At 41.6% G+C, this 19,343-nt stretch overlaps 1 protein-coding gene across 1 annotated transcript in view; it reads left to right on the top strand.

Annotated features, from left to right (window-relative positions):
* LOC103373226 (protein PTHB1) overlaps positions 1–9,187 on the top strand; it is a gene marked incomplete at its 3' end in the record, with an annotated part of 29,610 nt that extends 20,423 nt beyond the window's left edge. The window contains exons 8-13 of the mRNA XM_008303070.1: positions 145–328; positions 6,200–6,329; positions 7,947–8,128; positions 8,637–8,713; positions 8,802–8,855; positions 9,085–9,187. Of these exons, the coding sequence (XP_008301292.1) occupies positions 145–328; positions 6,200–6,329; positions 7,947–8,128; positions 8,637–8,713; positions 8,802–8,855; positions 9,085–9,187 (730 nt within the window). The remainder of the gene's footprint in view (positions 1–144; positions 329–6,199; positions 6,330–7,946; positions 8,129–8,636; positions 8,714–8,801; positions 8,856–9,084) is intronic.
* Between the last annotated feature and the right edge of the window lie 10,156 nt (positions 9,188–19,343).

The following is a 19,343-nucleotide window of genomic DNA, read 5'->3' as shown; positions in this document are numbered from 1 at the left end:
TATTTGTAATACTTGGATGTTTTCATCAATTTGTCAAATTAGAAGGAATTTGGCCACTAAAAAACTATTAAGGGTGTTCAAACAGTGCATGTTTCACTCCTGTATTAAAGAAGTGTAACTTTGCCTGTTTGTGTTCTCCTCCAGCCTGACTGGACCTTTGTCCTGGGAGAACAGGCCCTGGACCTCTCTGTACCCTCCTTCTCCCACTCCTCCTCATCCATCTTCATACTGGGTGAGAGGAACCTCTACTGTCTCCGTGACAACGGGCAGATTCGCTTCATGAAGAAGCTGGAGTTCAACCCCAGCTGCTTCCTGCCCTACGCCTCAGGTAAACCAGAACACTGGAGGTTTAGGGACTGCTTAGCTGAGGGAGTGCAGCAGCCAAAGCGACCCCTAGCTATAAAGGGACATTTCCCCTTTACAGTCCTTATGGTCCTCTGTCCTACAAGATTTTTTTCAGCCCTACTGCTCCACACTTGATCCAGTTAAGGACTTAATACTGATTGGCTGAGTAGCAGAAACGGATCTATTTGGAAAGGGCAGAGCGTGTAGCCCTTAATTGGGTTAGGTGTGTAAAAGTAATGATTTAACAGACATCTATTGAAGACAGATGAATGGAAAGGGATGGAAAACATTGGTTATAGAGTTTTAAAGAGGAAATAAAATTCCAATCATGTTTCTCTGGCTGCAGCAGAACAGTGTTAGTTGCCAGATGAATGCATTTAAGTCCAAATTAGATTTTACCCTGAAAGGTGGTGAATAATGTGGAGGCTGTTCTGTAGAAACACAAAGTTCAAGCGGTAGCATCACTTATGAAAGACAGCAAGAGTTCAGAAGTCACAGGACATGTTAAATCACTCTCAAGCTAACATGTCTTAACCCTTAGCATCTGGCAGCTAATCAGAAATCACCTGAGATAAAAAGGGAAGATAAAAATGGGAAAGAAAAGTTGTTGTTCTTCTTAAAGGATACACAATCTTGTCTTCCAGAGAGCTGAGTAGTTTCACATTTCGCCATTGCAGCACTGGCAAAGCTGAGATGGGTTCAGCCTGAAGGGAAGTACAGGGCAGACTCACAAAATTCAGTATGCATCAGTGCACCTGCCACAACCAAACGTCTGAAAATAAGTGAATGAAATACATAAAAACAAAGTATTTTGTGCAGTGGCACACTGCCACATGACTGGCTCTGCAAGAAGCTGCCTTTGGCAGAAAATGATGGAATAAATGGAGTAGCTCAGCTACATGCATTAAAACAAAGACTTAACAGACTACAGAACATTTAGTAGCACATAAGCATTAAAACATACAGCTGTGCAACTATGTGAAATAGTTATGTACAGAATATTGCTGCTGTGTTCTACGTTAAGAGTTAGTCCAACATAAACCTACAAAAGACAATTATCCTGAAAATGCATTATAAGGTTTAAAACCACAATAAGAAAGGCAAGTTTATTTGTATAGCAAATGTCCTATACAAAGGCAGTTCAAAGTATGTTATATAATGCATTACCATGTTTAAAAAAGCAAGAAAAACTGTGTAAATATTCAAATTCAAATTAAAAGAATACATAAAATAAGAGATTCAAAGATTAAACTTCAAATAAATGAATCCCAGATAGCCTTCATTAAGGTACTGACATTTTTAAACCAAATCTAGAAATATCTCAAAGTGTTGCATTAATTCAAAGCAGTGGGGAAAAAAAACTAAGATAAGTCTTCAGCTAAATCTTTAGCTTAGTTTTAAAAATGGCTGAACTTGGTTTATTTAAGTTTTAATGATTTCAGTGGTGGGCTTCACTAAAAGCCACTCCACCATGTTCGTTATGAATCAGTAACCGTATCACTGATGTATTTTGGGCCTTGATCACTGAAAGACTTACAGACTAGAAGTAAGGGTCTTCAGTTTAGTTCTATACATAACTGGAAGAATTTGAAGGATGTGATGTGTTCTTGGTGTTTGTCAGTATTCAATCAGTAGCCCTATAGACTAGAGTATCTGGCTTTTTAGCTGCTAATTGCTTCACTGTGTTCAACGGCTACTCTCTGTGTCTGACTGCTGTTTGTTGCTTTTTTTTTCAAAAAACGTGAAAATTACTGCTTGGTGCAAAATGGCTCAGAACAGTGAAGCAGAAGCTCATGAACTGTGATGCTGCGTGTGACAGCTCACCTGTCTCATGTGGCGAGAAGTGTGACCTGATATTTGATCCTGTCTAGTCGGTTATCAGTTTTAATTTTTAATAAGGAGTTAAGTTAATTTTGTTGTTGCTCATGCGTGCAGCTCTCTAGCTGTGGGGGAACTCAAATTTATGTAATAAAGTCAGAGGACAGACTCCTACAAACACTTTTAAGTATGTCAATTGTGTTTGCTGATTCGGAGTTCAGACTTGTGCCGTGTAGAAAGAAAATAATGTAGAAATGTTCCTAGGTCTTAACTATTAAGACTTATTGTTGCAACTTTTACAGAAAGTTGACCAGGGTGCTCATTCAGACATGACACATTTGGATGCCCTCAGACTAATGTAAAGGAGGGCATGTCTGAAGGAGGCTATAGACAACACTCTCATAAGTATGTGCATGTGTCTGCTGTATAGGAAAACAGCACAGCTACAGGCCTGTAATGGGTTCCAGCTTTGAACACCTCTCCCTGTCTTCGCCTCTGATGGGGAAAGAGAGGGAGAGAAAGTGATGGATAATACGGTGACTGTGGAGAAGTCTGCTAACTTTGCTGTCTGCTGTTAAAAAGGCCATCACATCTAAGGCGAGAAACACTGCTTCTTATACACACACAAATAGCACTAAAGGTGTATTGCTTGAGACTTCGAGTGGATCATACAAGTGGTTTTGTGAGTTACTCCGGATAAGGATCTTAAATGGGTCTTCAGCTTGTTAGAGGAAGGAGAGGAAGGAGGCGGGAAACCTAACAAACTGGTATTTTGAATGCGCACTCGGGGACACCTTTACTGAAAGCTTGCATCTGAATGTATGAATGAATTCAGTCTCCACACAAACATGAAGCCACATAATTCAATAATTAGCAATTAGCCAGGCAACTGTCTCAGATTGCAGCTTGATTGTGGTGATTTAGCACAGATGACATGAGAACATACACAAAAAACATGTGCACACACGTACTGTATACTAACAGGCAAATGTGAATTTATTAGTTTTAGTCTGCGCAGAGTGGGAAGAGCCTATGATCTGCACGGTCATATATCCATTTTAAGAGGGTTATTGGGGTTGCTCTAGTTTATGTTGTGGTTGTCTACAAAGCCGGTGTAGCTTGAGAAACCTTTCATTTATTTGTATAAAATCCTTTCTGCGTCCAGAAACTATTTTTCTGACTTTTCAGGCTCTTTTTCGTTTCCGATAAATCTTGTTAATTGGACAACAGTGCTTGCAACAGCACTACAAAATCACTCTCTTGGTTTGTGAGCGCTTAATTTAGCCTGGCATCTTGGGGGGGGGGGAGCTTTACTGTTGTATATAGTTTGTGCAAAAATGTGAGAAATATTACCCTGTTTATTGACAACAGTTGAACTTCCACAATGATGATTAAATACAGTAGAGGTAAAGTTAGGCGTATTACCCTCACGCAGCATGGAGCAATAAAAACATTTTTCTAAGTGTCCTTTACAGCAACAAGAGTGTATTTGTCTGGTTCAGTTTACGTAACAATGTACTGTAGACCCATTTAATTTGAAATACACTGACGGATGGAAAGAGAAAATAAAAAAAAAAAGGATGTAAAAAAAAAAACGAAGCAAAAAATAGAATAGGGGAAAGATCCAGGAGGGAGGATTTATGGTGGGATCGCAAGAATGGCCAAGAGCTTTCTCCTGATATCTGTTTTCAATTTAAGAATTAAAATATCTCAGCTTTCAAAGTGCCCTACACTATCTGCTATTTAGATTATTTAAATCGCTCTTGGAAATTGTCTGTAAGTTCAATGCGTGATGTGCCAGCGCAACAAAAGCAGCTTTTATTGGGACATGATTCCTGTCAACAATCAAAACCGCATAAAAATTCCCACATGGCTGGAAGATTACAACTCCCAGGAGCAGACTGCTGCTACAGTCACCGCTCTAAACCGAGTGCACGCTCGAGTTTATTGGGAAAAGGCTGATATTTAGTGACACTATGACAGTTGGAGCTGCCACCCAGTGTTCAGAAAGGGCTATTTGGTTATGCAACCCCATTAAGTGGATTTCTATAGAGCCTTCATTGTTGTGAGTGTAGTGCAGAGGAAGATAGACAACTGTGATCTCTTGAGTGTTTCCTGATGCTCGCCTTCTGGCGTTCATCCTCACAGCTGCCTCTGCTGGACCAGTGCCTGCACCCTCCCAGTCTGCCTCCCTCTGTCTGTCTGGTCCTTTCTTTCTTTTTTGTTTTTTTGTTTTTGTCTTGTACCTTTTTTTTTGGCTTCACTGCCCATCAGAAACCCTTAAACTAAAGCTAAACTCCTGCATGCCAGCCATAATAAGATGGACAGGTATGGATTAATTCAGATTAGGGCACAATCACTGCATGTTTCGGTTAGTGTGAGTCATTGTCAGATCTTAATTTAGCTGAACTTCTATGGGGAGTTTTTGAGATGTTTTGTCAGGCAGTGCTTTCCACCATCGTTTAAAAAGTATAAAATAAGAGAGGGACTAGTTTACGAGACTTTTCTGTTAATTTACCACTTAAATCTGCATCACAGTTTATATTTAAAACCCATTACGATGCAAAATCATAACAAAATAGGAACATACAAAGTTAAAAATATGGCTCTTCTTGGATTTTAGAAAATGATTCCTTAGTATTCTCACACTTTTTTAACAGAATGTAATAGAGACACATGGAAAATAGGAGCGAGCAGAGAGCGAGAGAGAGGGAGGGGAGTGACAGCTGAACATTGTGGTTACATGGTAGTGGATGGGAACCACTTTTCCTTTTCAAGGAATGAAAACAGGAGGAGGAGAAGTAAGAGAGGGATGAAGAAAGGGCAGAGGAGTGGAAAGGAGTGAAACTGGCAGATGGTTTAAAAAAAAAACTGAAAGGATCAGAGGGTTAGAAAAAGCAGGTGAGAATAGACAGATATATAAAAAACAAACAGAAAACTGAGGAGGGCTAAGACGAGAAGCAGAAAAGAAAAAGGAAAGTAGCAGATAAAGAAAAGACGAGGAAAAAGACAAGTTAGAGAGAGAATGCAGGATGTGGAGATAAGAGGCACTGAACAGTTCGAGAGAGAAAAGGTTGTGGTGAAAGGAGCCGACGTCGAGGAGATGCTCGGCTTGAAAACGAAGGCAGAACGTAGATTGGACCTTTTTTATAATTAGATTGTAATTATAAGGCTGATGCTGAGATATAAGGTGTGTATTTGCTTTGATGTGGCACCAACACACACTCTGTCATTTTGACCCCTGCACCGTACCACCCTGCTGACCGCTGTTACTATATTATAACTTGTGTATTCAACTGTGTGAGTGATTGAGGCGTGTTTGTTTTGCGTGTGGCCGTCACCTCAGATCTCTCTAGGTGGTAACTGCGCCATTGGTGGGACTCTGACTGGACATTTGTGTGTGCGTGAAACATAAGTAGTAAAACAGAAGTGGTATTTATATTTAATGTTTCTCATCATGAGTCACAAGAGAAAGTGTATATGTGACTTTTGTTGTAAATACACCTATAAAAGCCGACTTTGTCTCAGAGGGAAAGATCTAGTCGACAACATTTTTATATACAAACCAGATGTGAAATGTAAAGAGATGATTTTTCTTTACAGGAGAGTACAAGTTGCACTCATATTAAAGGGCAGTGCCACCCACCACAGGAATTTGTTATTTCTGTGCTCCATGGTTGTTGGATTTGTGAATACGCGCCACTGTTTTCCAAAATTAAAAATCAGAGACAAAACCCTTGAATTTGTGCCGCTATGAAACTGAGGTCGGGTTTCCAGCCGCAAGACACTAACCTGAATCATCACAACAAATTTGCTTTTTGGAAAAATAACAGAAAATAAAACTATACAGTGCAGTCTGAACTTTTCTCCCGGTCAGGTCCAGAATCATTCTCTGAGCTAGACTTTAATCCTCAGGGCAGAATTCAAGCTTTTTTTTTTTGCACTCAGTCTAAGTGGCTTTGCAGGGGAACTTTGACTAAAATGTGTAAAGTAGCTTGGTTCTTCTGTCTAACCATTTCTTTCTGGTCTTGTTTAGTGACAGATGGCACCACAAACCTGTTGCTAGGTAACCACACCAACATGCTGCTGGTTTACCAGGATGTGACTTTGAAGTGGGCAGCCCAGCTCTCCTTTGTGCCTGTGGCTGTTCGTGTTGCCAACTTCCCGTGAGTACAACCTCCAGCAAAACAAGACATCCGATGCCACTGTGTCCGTACTGCGGAGAGAGAACTGGGTTTGAGAAACCAACGAGGGGTTCAGATGGTTTTAAAAGTCAAACTTTGTCACCTAGCAGACAGCACATGTGCAGTACACGGAGCTGGACACACATGTAAACACAGCAGGTTTGTTGTCGTGTTTATCAGCTTGTGAAATCCAGTGTGCGACTTCTGACAGAAAATTGCCCCGACAATGTCTTCCAGCTGGCCAATCGGAGCACAGCGGGGAGGGGCCAGCCAACAGCCAATCCCTTGGCTCTTTCCAAACCACTCCAATCAAACTGCAATTTGATACAATTACAACGCAAGGCACAAACACGGTTGAAAAATGATGTGGTTTCTGATTCTGTGTGTGCACATGTGTGTTTTAGATGCAGGAGATAGTGTGTGTCTGGGTAGCTGTTTGGTTTAGTTCGAGGCTGTGTTGTTTTAAAGCGCTCGATAGTCATCGGGGGGGTTTTTCGGTGTGTCGCCGGGACACTGCACAGATTGTGGGAGAGGATCACACGCAAAACAAACACACACACACACAGTCACCCCAGATCGCTGTGGCTATCTGTAATTTACAGCTCTGGGAGTTCTTGCTTTGTATTTTTGGATGCAGTTTCGAATTTTATTACTTAATTCTGTTAACACTCGGATTAAATGATCTGGCTGCTCTTTGGCTAGGGGTCTTCACATGTCTAAATATGGGCCCAATCTGAAACAGACCTGTGAAAAACAAGATTTTGACATATTTAATGTTAAAAGATAATCTGGAAGAAGCTATTAGGAAACAATAATGAAGAGAAAATGCTCCGTTAGCATCAGCATGATTCGGGATGTAGCATTAAAGAGAAATGCCCTATCATGTAACGCACAGAAAATGTTTTGATAACCTTTATGCTAAGGGTCACAATGATTATTGTTCCATCTACGCAGCACTTTGTCTTTGTCGTACAAACGGTGGGAACTCATTTTCAGTGATCGTTGAAGGTGTGTGTGTTTTTAGCGAACTTGAGAGCTATCGTTTTTTATGAATGTGTGTGTTTCTGCCGCAGTTGGTCGTGTCTCTATGAATGTGAATTTATCAGAGAGAGAGAGAAAGTGTGTTTCCGCAGCAGTTAAAGTGAAAGTTTTATGCCCCCTCAGACACCCTCCTGTGCAGGTGTGGAGCCGGCTGCTGCTCTCGACCTGAACCCCCTCATGTGTGGGTCTGTGTGTGGGTGTACGTGTTACCGCCTCACTGGACTGGAACAGAAATCACACACATACACACTCACACAACACATCTGCAACCAGTTACCTAACATGCACACACACACACACACACACACACACACACACACACACACACACAGTTAAAACACATTATTGCATCACTCAGCATTTCTTCACGGTCTCACTCTTATCAACTTATTCTACATTACAAAGCGGTGTTGAACTTGACATCCGGCTGTACTAAAAGTAATAAACAACTAATGTTGAATTGCAAGCAAAGGAATTTTCGGTGCAGGTTCCTAACAGATAGCAAATGGCACACTGAAGTGGGAAACGTTAACCTCTCCTCTCCTCTCCTCTCCTCAGGGAGCTGAAGGGAGTCGTGATCAGTCTGAGTACAGATGGTCATCTCCTGTGCTCGTACATGGGCACAGACCCTTCGTTCTTTTCAACTCCGAAGGTGGACGCCAGGGAGGCCGACTACGAGCAGGTGGACGCTGAGATGAAGAAACTGCAGAAGTTTATCAGAGAGGCCACCAGGACCCAGGGTAGGAGACTGATGGAGGCCTGATAGAGACTGCGTAATGCTCAGAATGCTCCTTTTTATGCACAACTACTGGGCTGTTCACTGTCTATAATTCCTGCCAGTTGAATCTTAGATCAGTTGAATGTTAAATACTTTAAATACTTTCTTTTCAAGTCAATACAATGTCCACATAAGGTCCAAACTGATGTATTCATGGTGTATTTTAATGGTCAAACAGCCAGAAAAGTTTTGAAGTCAGTGAAAGTTTTAATTAAAGTAGCTGTAATGAGCAAATATATGCAATTTCTACTGTTTAAACAGTCTTGAAATAATTAATTCATTAAATATTTGTCATGACTTTTGACTGTTATCGAATGTTTGCAGACACAAGAAAGCACACGACTTCTTAAAATGTTTGCTTGCAAAGTCATTCTAGTTTTGTAAATCTAATCACTTGCATTTGTGAGATCTTAAAAAAAAGAAACATCTCTCGTTCAGCATTTTGAAATCTGTATCTGTTGTTTTTTCAGACATCCTGCCCAAAACTGACGCTGAGGAGGACCTGTCTGTTACAACTGCTGTGTCCTCCAGCATAGACAGTCCATCGGTAAACAAACACACTGGTACAGATGTGCGATCACGTTTACCAGCATGCACACACGCAGGCTCATCATCCTCTTAATCTCTGTCCACAGCAAGCTCTGATCCAAGACATCGATGGTCTGCCTGTCCCCTCAGTGACCATACAGGTGAGCCGTCCGTAGGTGTGAATGTGAGTGTGCTTGGTTGTCTGTCTCTAAGTGTAGCCCTGTGATAGACTGGTTACCTGTCCAGGTGAACCTGCCTTCACCCTGAGTCAGCTGGGACAGACTCCAGCCCCCCATGACCCTAGTGCGGATTTAGCGGTGTATAGATAATGGATGGCTGGATGGATACTCATCATAATCTCCACATCTCATCATTGTTGTCTCTCTCCAGGTGACGGTGAAGGCCAGTAGTGTTGTACAGTCCTCTAAGCTGACCATCGGTGTCCAGCCTCCTCTCGCCGTCACTCAGGACCAGTTCGTCCTTGAACCCATGGGTCAGTTAATAGCAGCTGTTCTTTGTGTTTATTGTCATTGTGTGTGTGTTTGTATATCTTTTTGAACCTCTTTTTCCTTCGCCTGTCTATTGTTAGTTCAGAATATTGTGGCTATTATTTTTTTTTAAACACACAGTAGACGTCTGATCAATGGGGGATTTTACGTAAAATAACAAAACATGCTATTTTTCTTCACCCCAGATGATATCTGGTGTATTTGATGTATCTGTCACTGGGGTCTCTGCCTCTGCTTATGATTTCCCACAGCGTTAAGGCATGACGAATGAGTGAATGCTCTTCCATCACTTCAGAGGGTGTCTGATCACTGCAAGTTTGTGGAAAACCAACAGGTTTTGAGTTTTTACATGTAAGGAAAAAGCAAATCTGACACACCAACTCCAGTATGTTTTGTTGTTTGGATCCCTTGTGCGGTGCTCGAGAAATCTGTAAATCTACTGAAACAACAATAAAAAACAAAGGAAAGAATTGAAGGGTGTATCTTATAGCAATACAGTGACTGCATTTTTAAGGAAAATCTTGCGTTGCTTTTTGCAGCTGGTTTTCTGTAACCTTTCATCATCTGATGTCATCAGTCACTTTTGTTCTTTCCCAGCCTCACTCAGTCTCACATGTACACACACCCATACGGTCAACACACAGTTTGGCAGCTCCCCTCCTCCTCCTTTCACGTTCTCCTCCTCCTCCTCCTCCTCCTCCTCCTCCACAGTCTGAGCAGACCCACACATTGGCAGCGATTGACTGAGTGAGTGAGTGAGAGGTGTGTGTCTGCGTTTATTTGTTCAGCTCTTATCAGTCTTTACACCATAAATTCTGTTGTCTAGCTGTTGGCCACCTCGACCAGACAGCGGCAACTTTGAACCGAGGCACCCAGACACTGGATACACACAACCTCGTAACCCCTTCGAACACCGATATCTCCTGTCGGCTCGTTAAAAGAACATCACCCATCCTGTAACACAGTGTTTGCCGTGCGCTTTGAGCTGTTGCACAAGTCTTCTGTTTTTTTTACACCTATTGTGTGCATGTAAACGTGGAAGCTTAAATTTACAGTGTGTGTAATGTAAGCCAGTTGGGGGAGGCTTTTATCAGAGGCTCCGTATAGCACCAGGAGAGCATTACATTTTTAAAATGTGTGGCCCCACTGGGAGTTGAACCTCTAACCCAGTTGGTGTCGGTGCCTTGCTCTGCCTGTTAGTCTACATATGGAGCGGGACTCCTAATCCGTACAGCGTTAGATCACGCCTAGAGATTGTGTTCTGTGGTCTGAATCACAGCGGAAAGGTTTCTATTCTTGCAGTTTTGTATTGGGTTCATTTTCCTTTGAAAGACAAATCAAGAGACAAATAAGCTGCTTAAATACCAGACAGTTTCTGTGACGTCTCACGTTAAAGAATCCGTTACAAACAGCAAACTACGTCCAGTCTTTTTTGTCTCTCTCGTCTGTGGTTTTTCAGCTGAGAACATGTTTCTAAGTAGCCGCCTGTAAGCACGAGTCCAGATTCTTCTTCTTGTAGTTTTGTTGTACGTGGCTTTCCAAGCAGCCAGATGTTACCATTTGTCTTCATGTCATCTCCTGCATTTTGTCACCTTTTTGGTGTAGTACTTGTCTGGACTGTCCTCCAGAGTTAAAAAGTCTTTGTTCTTCCTAGACTCAGGGCGTTTTCAACCTCCTAGAATTTGGTACAATTCCTGATGTGTGAAAGCTGCTGTCAAACTCAAAATTGGACTCAGTTCCTCCTAAAAAAAAAAAAAAAAAATGGTGCTCATGTTTCGCGTTTCGCAAGCTGCAGCTGGACAGAGAATGAAGTGAATGCTGATATAATTATAGCATCCATCAGTCACGATCAACAATCATTTCCTCATCACAAAATAAGCATGTAGTGAAGGCTCATTGTCAAGTATCTTCTCACACTAGAAATGCGGCTTATTTCTAGGTAATGCTGCATCAGATGGGTTATGTTTCCAGACGCTTCTGGTTTTAATTGCATTTTGCACGGTAGTGGGACCAAAACAGCATCAAAATGATGAAAAGTATCTTCCTTGTTTAAGAAATGCCATGTGTTATGGATATGACGTAAATGGCGTACAGTACTGGCACGGATACATGCTGTACCATCGGCCTAAGCCTCAGAAGGGTTCTTGTGTGTGAAATCGAACCTATAATAATGACTCCTCCAAATGAATCATGGGCCGAATTTAACAACACCCTAAAGGGGAAAAAAATGCAGCCAAGCATGAATAAGCTGCTCCAAACACGGTCCGTGCAGACGCAGCTCTAACATGGCAGTTTTATCTCAACCCAGAAAGCCAATGTTTCTGTTTCACCTACTTGCTCTCGGTTAGTTAGAATTTCATAATTTACAGTTTTGTTCAAACAACACACTGTCAGATTGTCTTGTAATTTACAGATTTGTCACCACGAGGGTGTAAATCTCACCAGAGATTATTCAATATAAGGTCATACGTCAAACGAAACGCTCCGCCATGTGCTAACACAGTGCGGATAGTGTTGGCAGTTATTTTTTTTGAGGTTGTGTACTCAGAAGCTGGATTACTACCAGAAAATTGTCCTTTTTAACTCCAAACTTGCTCTCGACATTTGCTGAAACCATCATCCATCACAGCGGAGCAGTCACTACGTTTTTTGAAAAGGACCAGGATGGATTGTGAATTTATGATTTCAAGATGTGAGCCGCGTTCTCAGGCGGTTGGAACACCATCCATTTATTCTGCGCCCTGAATCAAACTGACCACTGCTTTCTCATGATTCATGATGCGTCGGCGCAGAAATGTAATGCGTTTTACCACAGTGCATTCTTATCTGAACATACACTGTACATGACCTCCGCAACTGTTAATGCAAGCACGATGCAGTTTTTTTTGCACAACACACTACATTTCCTCCTCAATTCTCGTGTCAACTTCCATTTAGAATGATCCCTTTTTATACGTCTTACATTTCACCATATTTTATACTGCACATTTTGTTTTTATTATTTCTTCACTTTAATGTATGTAATATTATCCTTTCAAATGCCCTCACAGTTTTATTATATTGTTTTTTGCCCTATTTTCATTTATATATTTGACCGATCATATTATAATGTTGGAACTGTAGATTGTGTATGTCAGCAGAACCCTCATTTGCATTTTTTCCAACCATTAATCTGTAGTTGCTATTTTTCTGCTTGCACTGATCATTACTTTTTTGCCCTAAACACATACCGTGTGTGCATTTGCATGCGCTTACTGTCAATAACCACAACATAATAGCCATCATGTATGAGAAACCAGGCGGCCCAGTGGTTAATACACATACTATACATACTACTTCATGCTTTATTGTCCACAACTGCTCTGATTCCGGTTTGGCACCTTCACTCCCCCTCTGTCATCACTTTTACTTTCTGTAAACCCTCGTCTGCAGAGCGGCCGGATGAAAAGGACAATCGTTACACACAACAATACATCTTGTCCAGTTAAAACCAACTAACACTGGACACTTGCTAACTTTCAGACGTTCCAGCTGTTGGGATGAAAAAAATGATTAAAGATGCTCTCTGGAAGCTGCTTTCTGATTTGGCACTAAACGAACATAGCTGATCACATAATCGGTATGGAATGTTTTTTGGCATTTCTAAAAGTCATCATCATCATCATTATATCTTTTAACCAGCTAACATTTTGTTGCAGCAACATCGCAGGTGCATAGTCCATAAATGCCTTGTTTATAACTTCCCATGTCCTGAATAAACACAAGCCGAAGAAAAACTTGGTTTGGGAAATACTTTGCATGAGTCGTGATGACTTCCATGTCTGTGCAGACAATAGAAACTGTGCCAACAAAAGCTCAAACTGAATCAAAAGTTAATTCATTGAAGAAGACGCCAGAAAAGGATTAAAAAAAGAAGCTTCTGGATTGGTCTGGTTGATTTGGTTCTTCTGAGTTTTTCTTCTTGGCAGCAGCTCTCAACATTTCACTGTTTATATAGAAGATCAGAGGCCGTGAGTCACTGCACTGTCACGTTTGCACCACTAAAGAGATGCTTTGTTTACATGAGTTTAGGTAGCGGTCAAACGGGTCAGATTCAGAAGCCTCTGTCAAGCACATATGCACACACACAGACGGTAAGAGCCGCGCACACTCAAGTCATTTAAATGCTTACACATGCACGTGTCGCCACAATGCACTGTTTAAATATAGACACACACACACACACTCAGAGTCAAGTAGCTGTGTGTGTGTGTGTGTGTGTGTTTATGTCACGCTCTTTTGTCTTCCTGCTCACAGAAATCTGGCGCTGGCTTTCAGTAGTCATTCAACAGCTCTCCGCTGTGAAACTTGAGAGCTACTACACACACACACACACACACACACACACACACACACACACAGTTGTGTTTCCATCACTGCAGAGGACATTACACTGACTTATATTCACTTCCTGGAGACTTACCCCGACCCTAATCATCAGCGCTGCTTGTAGGGCCTTAATCCTCATCCTAACCTTAAACTAAACCTAATCTAACATTCCTAAAAACCAAATCTTCACTGTAAATGTAATGATTTGCATATGGGGACATCTTTTTACTCCAAAGTGGCCCTGAGTCCCCACAGTTTGACCGTGTAGAAAGATTCGTCCCCACACATGAGTAAAAGCACACGCGTATACAGTTCTGGTCTTTCCTTCTGCCCATCTCAGTGGCCCCTCACTGGCCTGCTTTGGCCTAGAATGGCATGGCTCAGCGTCGAAGGAGCCAAACAACTGTTGCTGACCCTTAATGGTCAGTTTTGGACGTGAATCGAGTGTTTCACATCCGCTACAGTCCTGGAAATGAGGAAAAATAGATTAATGTAGGCCTTGCGAGTTTTAATGAATGCTGGAACATCTCTTAGAGGAGCCGGGTCCCGGTCACACTGCCAGAGTTTACTCTGTGATTTTGTCCAGAAAATTGCAACCCGGTTTATGGATTGCAGAGGAAGTGGCTTCTGAGCTGTAGATGGAATACTGCCTGGTGTAAACAGTACAGTGTGGGTGTAGATGTAAACCATGTAGACTATCACAAATAAAAGGGCAATACAGTAAAAATGACTTCCACTACTGGGAAATGTCTACTTTATTTCAGTTTTTCTTTATTAAGGTGCAAACAGCTAGCTTGGATTCATACGTCTGGAACTGAAGCTCAAGTTCCTGATTTCTTTCTGCACTTCAGTAACATTTCCAGTGTTTTTAATAGCGCTTCCCAGTTGGAAAAACACGGTGCCAATCACAGCTTTGTAGGTGAGATTAAAAATGGGCATGTCATCTTCCAATGCCAGAACCAGAAAAAACAACCCACAAAAGAATTTGCCACAAAAATACCAACAAATGTGGACGAGATTTATACGCAGCCGTAAAGGCCGTATGCGGACTTACAGAAATAACAGCTCTTAAATCAACATTCTGCATCCGTTGACGTGATACACGTGTTGCTTAACTGCTGACTGCATTTGTCGACCGAAACACTTGTCGATGGGACGGACGTGTCATGTGCTCTTAAATGGTTAAGGGCCAAATAAAACTAAATAAAGATATGCTGACGCCGTTACAATAAAGTAGCTCCATGTGATATTCATTACTTAATAAAATGCAATAAGATATTCACACAAAAAATTTGCAGCTCCTAAGGAGCGGTGTAGCCAGTCAGTATAGCTACATAAATAATCGTTTTTCATCTAAAAGTTTTGCAAGGAAATGTATCTCGGGCCTGGGATGTATTAAAATCTTAAGAGTGGATATGTCTGTGAAATAATAGCAAACTTCTTGAAATCGGATTTAATTTATGAATTCCACGAATCTCCGCTCTCGCTTTTGCTTCTTTTCTCCTTTACCCTTCTTCTGATGCCGTTCAGTGAGTAATTTGAACCATTATTTGCACAATAAAAACAAAACCAAAGGGGGAAAAGTGGGATACAACTGCTAGTGACAGATCTGCAGGTGTTATGGGAAAATGTGGCTGCAATTTAGGGAAACACTAGCAACACTGGTAACAATAACACTGCTGGTGTGACGAATCCCCTGTCTGTTTTTCATTGCGCTTTATCTTTTTACGCTCTCTCTGGCTCACGTCGTCACTTTCACATCCCCACACACACTCGCACAGATGTAAACACACAAACAAACACGTGTACACATGAGCTTTTATAAGACGCATCTCCCTGGGAACAGTATGTTTTTGTGAGTCTATTACAGCTGCTGTGTGTGTGTGTCTGTGTGTCCCATGTGTCTTTGATTCATCGGATCAGTGCGCGTCCACGCTTGGTTGAAAGTGTCAAGTGTGAATATCAACTCCAGTTCATTTCCGATGGAGAGATTTGTCACAAAGTGTGTTACCAAAAACAAAGAGCAACCGAAAAACAGTGATGCACGCGTGTGTGTGTGTGTTGTGTGTGTGTTTGTGTGCGCACATGCTGTTGAGGGGTGGGTCGGGTGGGGTGGAGGGCTGGTTGTGTAAAGAGGAGGGAAGGTAGCGCCTTCTGACTTTTATTGTTATTCCAGTTTTTATTCGTCTCAGATGGCAACTCAATCCCCTGTTCACCACACACTGCCTCCTTTGTTCTCCCTCTCTCTCTCTCTCGTCGTTCCTGCTCTCGCTTTCTCTCTACCTCTCTTTCCATCCTTTCATTTCTCTGCTTCCTCTCTTTCGTTTGTCATTCCATCACCCTTTATTGGCGTCATTTCTTTCTTTCTGCCCCTCCGCTTCCTTCTTTTTCCGTCTTTCTTTTCCTGCCTTACATCCCGTGTTTCCTCTTCCGCATTTCCTCTTTCATTTCCCATCCTTTCCTCTTCTCTGCACTCAAACACTCTTCCTTTCCCTCTTAGTACACAAAATATAGGGAACCACACAGTTTTTATAGATGATAAACCTTCATGCTGCACCTTCTTCTTTTTTTCAAGGTCAGTGAAAAAGGGTGATGCGATGAGATTTAAATAAAAGTAATCTTTAAATATGTATGTATAGATATTTGTTCCCAAAGTTATGTACAATGCAATACACAGAAACACAACTGCACTTTAGGATTACACTCATAACCACGACACTTGAGTATCATTTGAAATAATGTCTGTCTGTCATGTACAAGCTGTGATCTGCAACTATTACATAAAACAGACAAAACCAACACCTTCAAAGTAGTCACCTTGTTCAGCAATACACTGCTCCTTGTGCTCCTGGCACGGTTGGTACACTCTCTGGAAGTATGTCTGTGAAGATTCTCAGTCATCCAGGTCATCAGTTCTGACTGAAGCCTCTTGGCTGAGAGGTGAAACGTCTTCAAGGAACTCAGGCAAGTCCGGTTGCTACGATTAATCTACCAGAATCCCTGGAAGTATCACTGTGTAAGCGTGTTTTGTCTGCGATGTAAGCTAGATTTCTACCACTGTGTCAAAATGGTGAACCGTACATTTGCATTTCATTTTGGGGAAGAAGACACGGGGAACCAAATCTGAAGGGGAGGGCTGGTGTGGAGCAACAGTTGTGTTTGTAGGGCTAAAAAAAATGTGCACATTTCAATGCACTGGGAATGGGTGCATTGTTATGATAGAGAATCCAATTACCATCAGTTCAGGTCATTTATGCTTTTGGATGTTACAATAGAACTCCTTATGTCCTTTGGTTTTTGAGACTTTGAGGTCTTTCATTGTAAACACTTGCATTTGGTCTCTGGGTTGTAGCCGTAGCCCACACTCTTGTCACCAATGATGATTTTAAACGTGAGGGTTGCGTCATCCTGGGCCTGTTGACAGAGATTTCTGCAGACTGCAGCACAGCGCATGTCTGTGGTAAAATCACAAATGCATATCAACAAGTGGTCGTGAGCAACCGCAGAAGAATTTGCCCTTTTTTGATCGCACCTCATAGAAACTGATCATATCTGTAGATTTGCATGCAGGTCATAGATAGACCGAATCTATCCGTCTAAAATAATTTTGTTCACCACTTATTTTTGTGTCTAGTATAGAAGTTTAAATCCACATGACCAAATTGTAGAGTTAATATGCAAAAATGATCTTAGATGTAAAGTAAACATGTCTACAAGTGCATTTCATTCATTTATTCTCTCAGTATGTGTATATTCATAGGGCCTGCATGTGCAGTTAACCGTTTCATGTCCAGTGAAAATGATAGATTTGTATTTTATATGCAAAATGGAGGTCTTTTTCTGTACCTTTTAGACGGATTTTCTGGCTGGTCTGTGCTCAGTTTTTCATGTACAGGTTGCTAAAGAGTCTCCCTCACCAGCGTACCATACATCAACCATATGGAGCCCAACCAAAACATTCAACTCCAATAACGTGACTTATTCTTGTTTGGATTCCAGAATAAGTTGTGAAAATAAAACCTTCAATGTGGGACGTTTTGTCTCCTTGGATGATAATTAGGTTATCTGAGTTTAGGAACAGACCGAACACGGCGGTCCGACCGAAGCCTGACCTCCGTTGGTCAAAGGTCAGCGTTTAACACCACACTGATGACCACTGATGGTGTTTACTGCTGGACATGATGAGATCTGTGACTACACATCCACATTCGCACACACAGTTAAACCAGTTGACCAGGAATGTCTAAGAACAAATTTATCTTTCAGGTTTGTTTTTCTTTCAGTGTTTTGATTTTTTTTTATTATTTGCACATGCCCTTTCCCCATCTCCTTGTGTGGTACAGATCCCCATCTCCACCCCTCTTGACCTCCGACCTCTTCCGAAAAGTCAGTAGTCAGGTTAACTTGAGCTGTCAAGTGCTATAACCTGAACCCTGATAGCTGCAGCGGGCTGCACTTCACACGCACACGAGACCGTCTAAACAGATAGAAGAACACACACGACTACGCTCAAGCCAACATTTTCAAGACTACATTCTTCTTGCACTTACTAATTAAATGGACACAAAAACAACAAAACACAAGCAAGCACATTTTAAAATAAACACAAACTTTGCTTGCCATGAAATTGAAGCCCTGATAATTCTAGTTTATCTCAACCTGATGCGTTTCTCATATGTGTGGCTTCATGAGTTTTTTACTCACTAATATGAGGACTTGCTCAAAAACACCAGGACAAACAGTACAAGCCTCCTACAGCTATCCAAATAAATATGATTTTCACATGAATCATTTCAAATGTTGTGTCTGAGCGAACGAAACTAAACACGACGAGCAGATGCCTGGAATGATCATTACAGCTCACTACAAAGGAAACCTAATGTAGTTGTAATGCGGGACAACTTGTGCGCGGTTTACATATGTTGTCTGTGGTTGTTTTTCCAATTAACGTGTTCTTTTGGTCTAGACATTGAGCCTACGAGTTTTCGAATTTCCAGAACATGTGCTAGTGTTCATTGCTGGCAGGACACATACATTCTAATCCCTCACATAATGTTTTGCATGTTGTAATCACTTTTTCTCAGCATACGGGGAGATGAACATTCGCCCCGGTCGGTCTGTTCCCAAGTAGAAGACAATAACCGCTGTGAAATATAGCCTTAAAAAATGTAAATAAACCGACGTGCACAGATGAACACGCATGGTGATTAGGATGGTTGTAGATCTGCGTGCAGTTGTCTGCGACCTTGTGTTTTTGTTTTTTTTTTTTTTGGTTGGACTCAGAGACAAGTGTTTAAAATGATTCAAATAAAAATGGTTTATTTGGGCAGCTAGGAGGCACTTACGCTGCTTATTCAGATGTGTGCTGCTTGGTGGGCCCTTCCAAGATTCTCACACAAGGCAGAGAAAGAAGGTCTGATGGCACGTCGAGCAGAAAACCTAGCAGTTTGTTGCAGGGATGATCTATGGTGCTGTCACATTTTCTTCCTGCAATCTCAGATTTAACCTCATGTCACTGTGTTTAGCCGTGTTTACATTGTGCGTAGTCTTAAGTTCTCAACAAGGATAGTCCAGCGCCGTCCAGAGCTCATCTACAGCCTCGTGGATATACTTTTTAATCCCCTTGGTTCACACAAAGCACACTAGCAAGTAGGGTAAGGAGATAGAGAGGAAGATAAAAGCAAAGCGGAGATTTAGGTTAAACAAGGGAGGAAAGGGAGGGAGGATAAAGAAGGTGAAAAAGTGGCAAAAGAAAACAGCTGGTGAGGATAA

This window comes from Stegastes partitus, unplaced genomic scaffold (genome assembly GCF_000690725.1).
Source record: "Stegastes partitus isolate 25-593 unplaced genomic scaffold, Stegastes_partitus-1.0.2 Scaffold1930, whole genome shotgun sequence".
NCBI lineage: Eukaryota > Metazoa > Chordata > Actinopteri > Pomacentridae > Stegastes > Stegastes partitus.
Note: the sequence above shows the minus strand (reverse complement) of the source record. Positions and strands in the feature narration are given on the sequence as shown.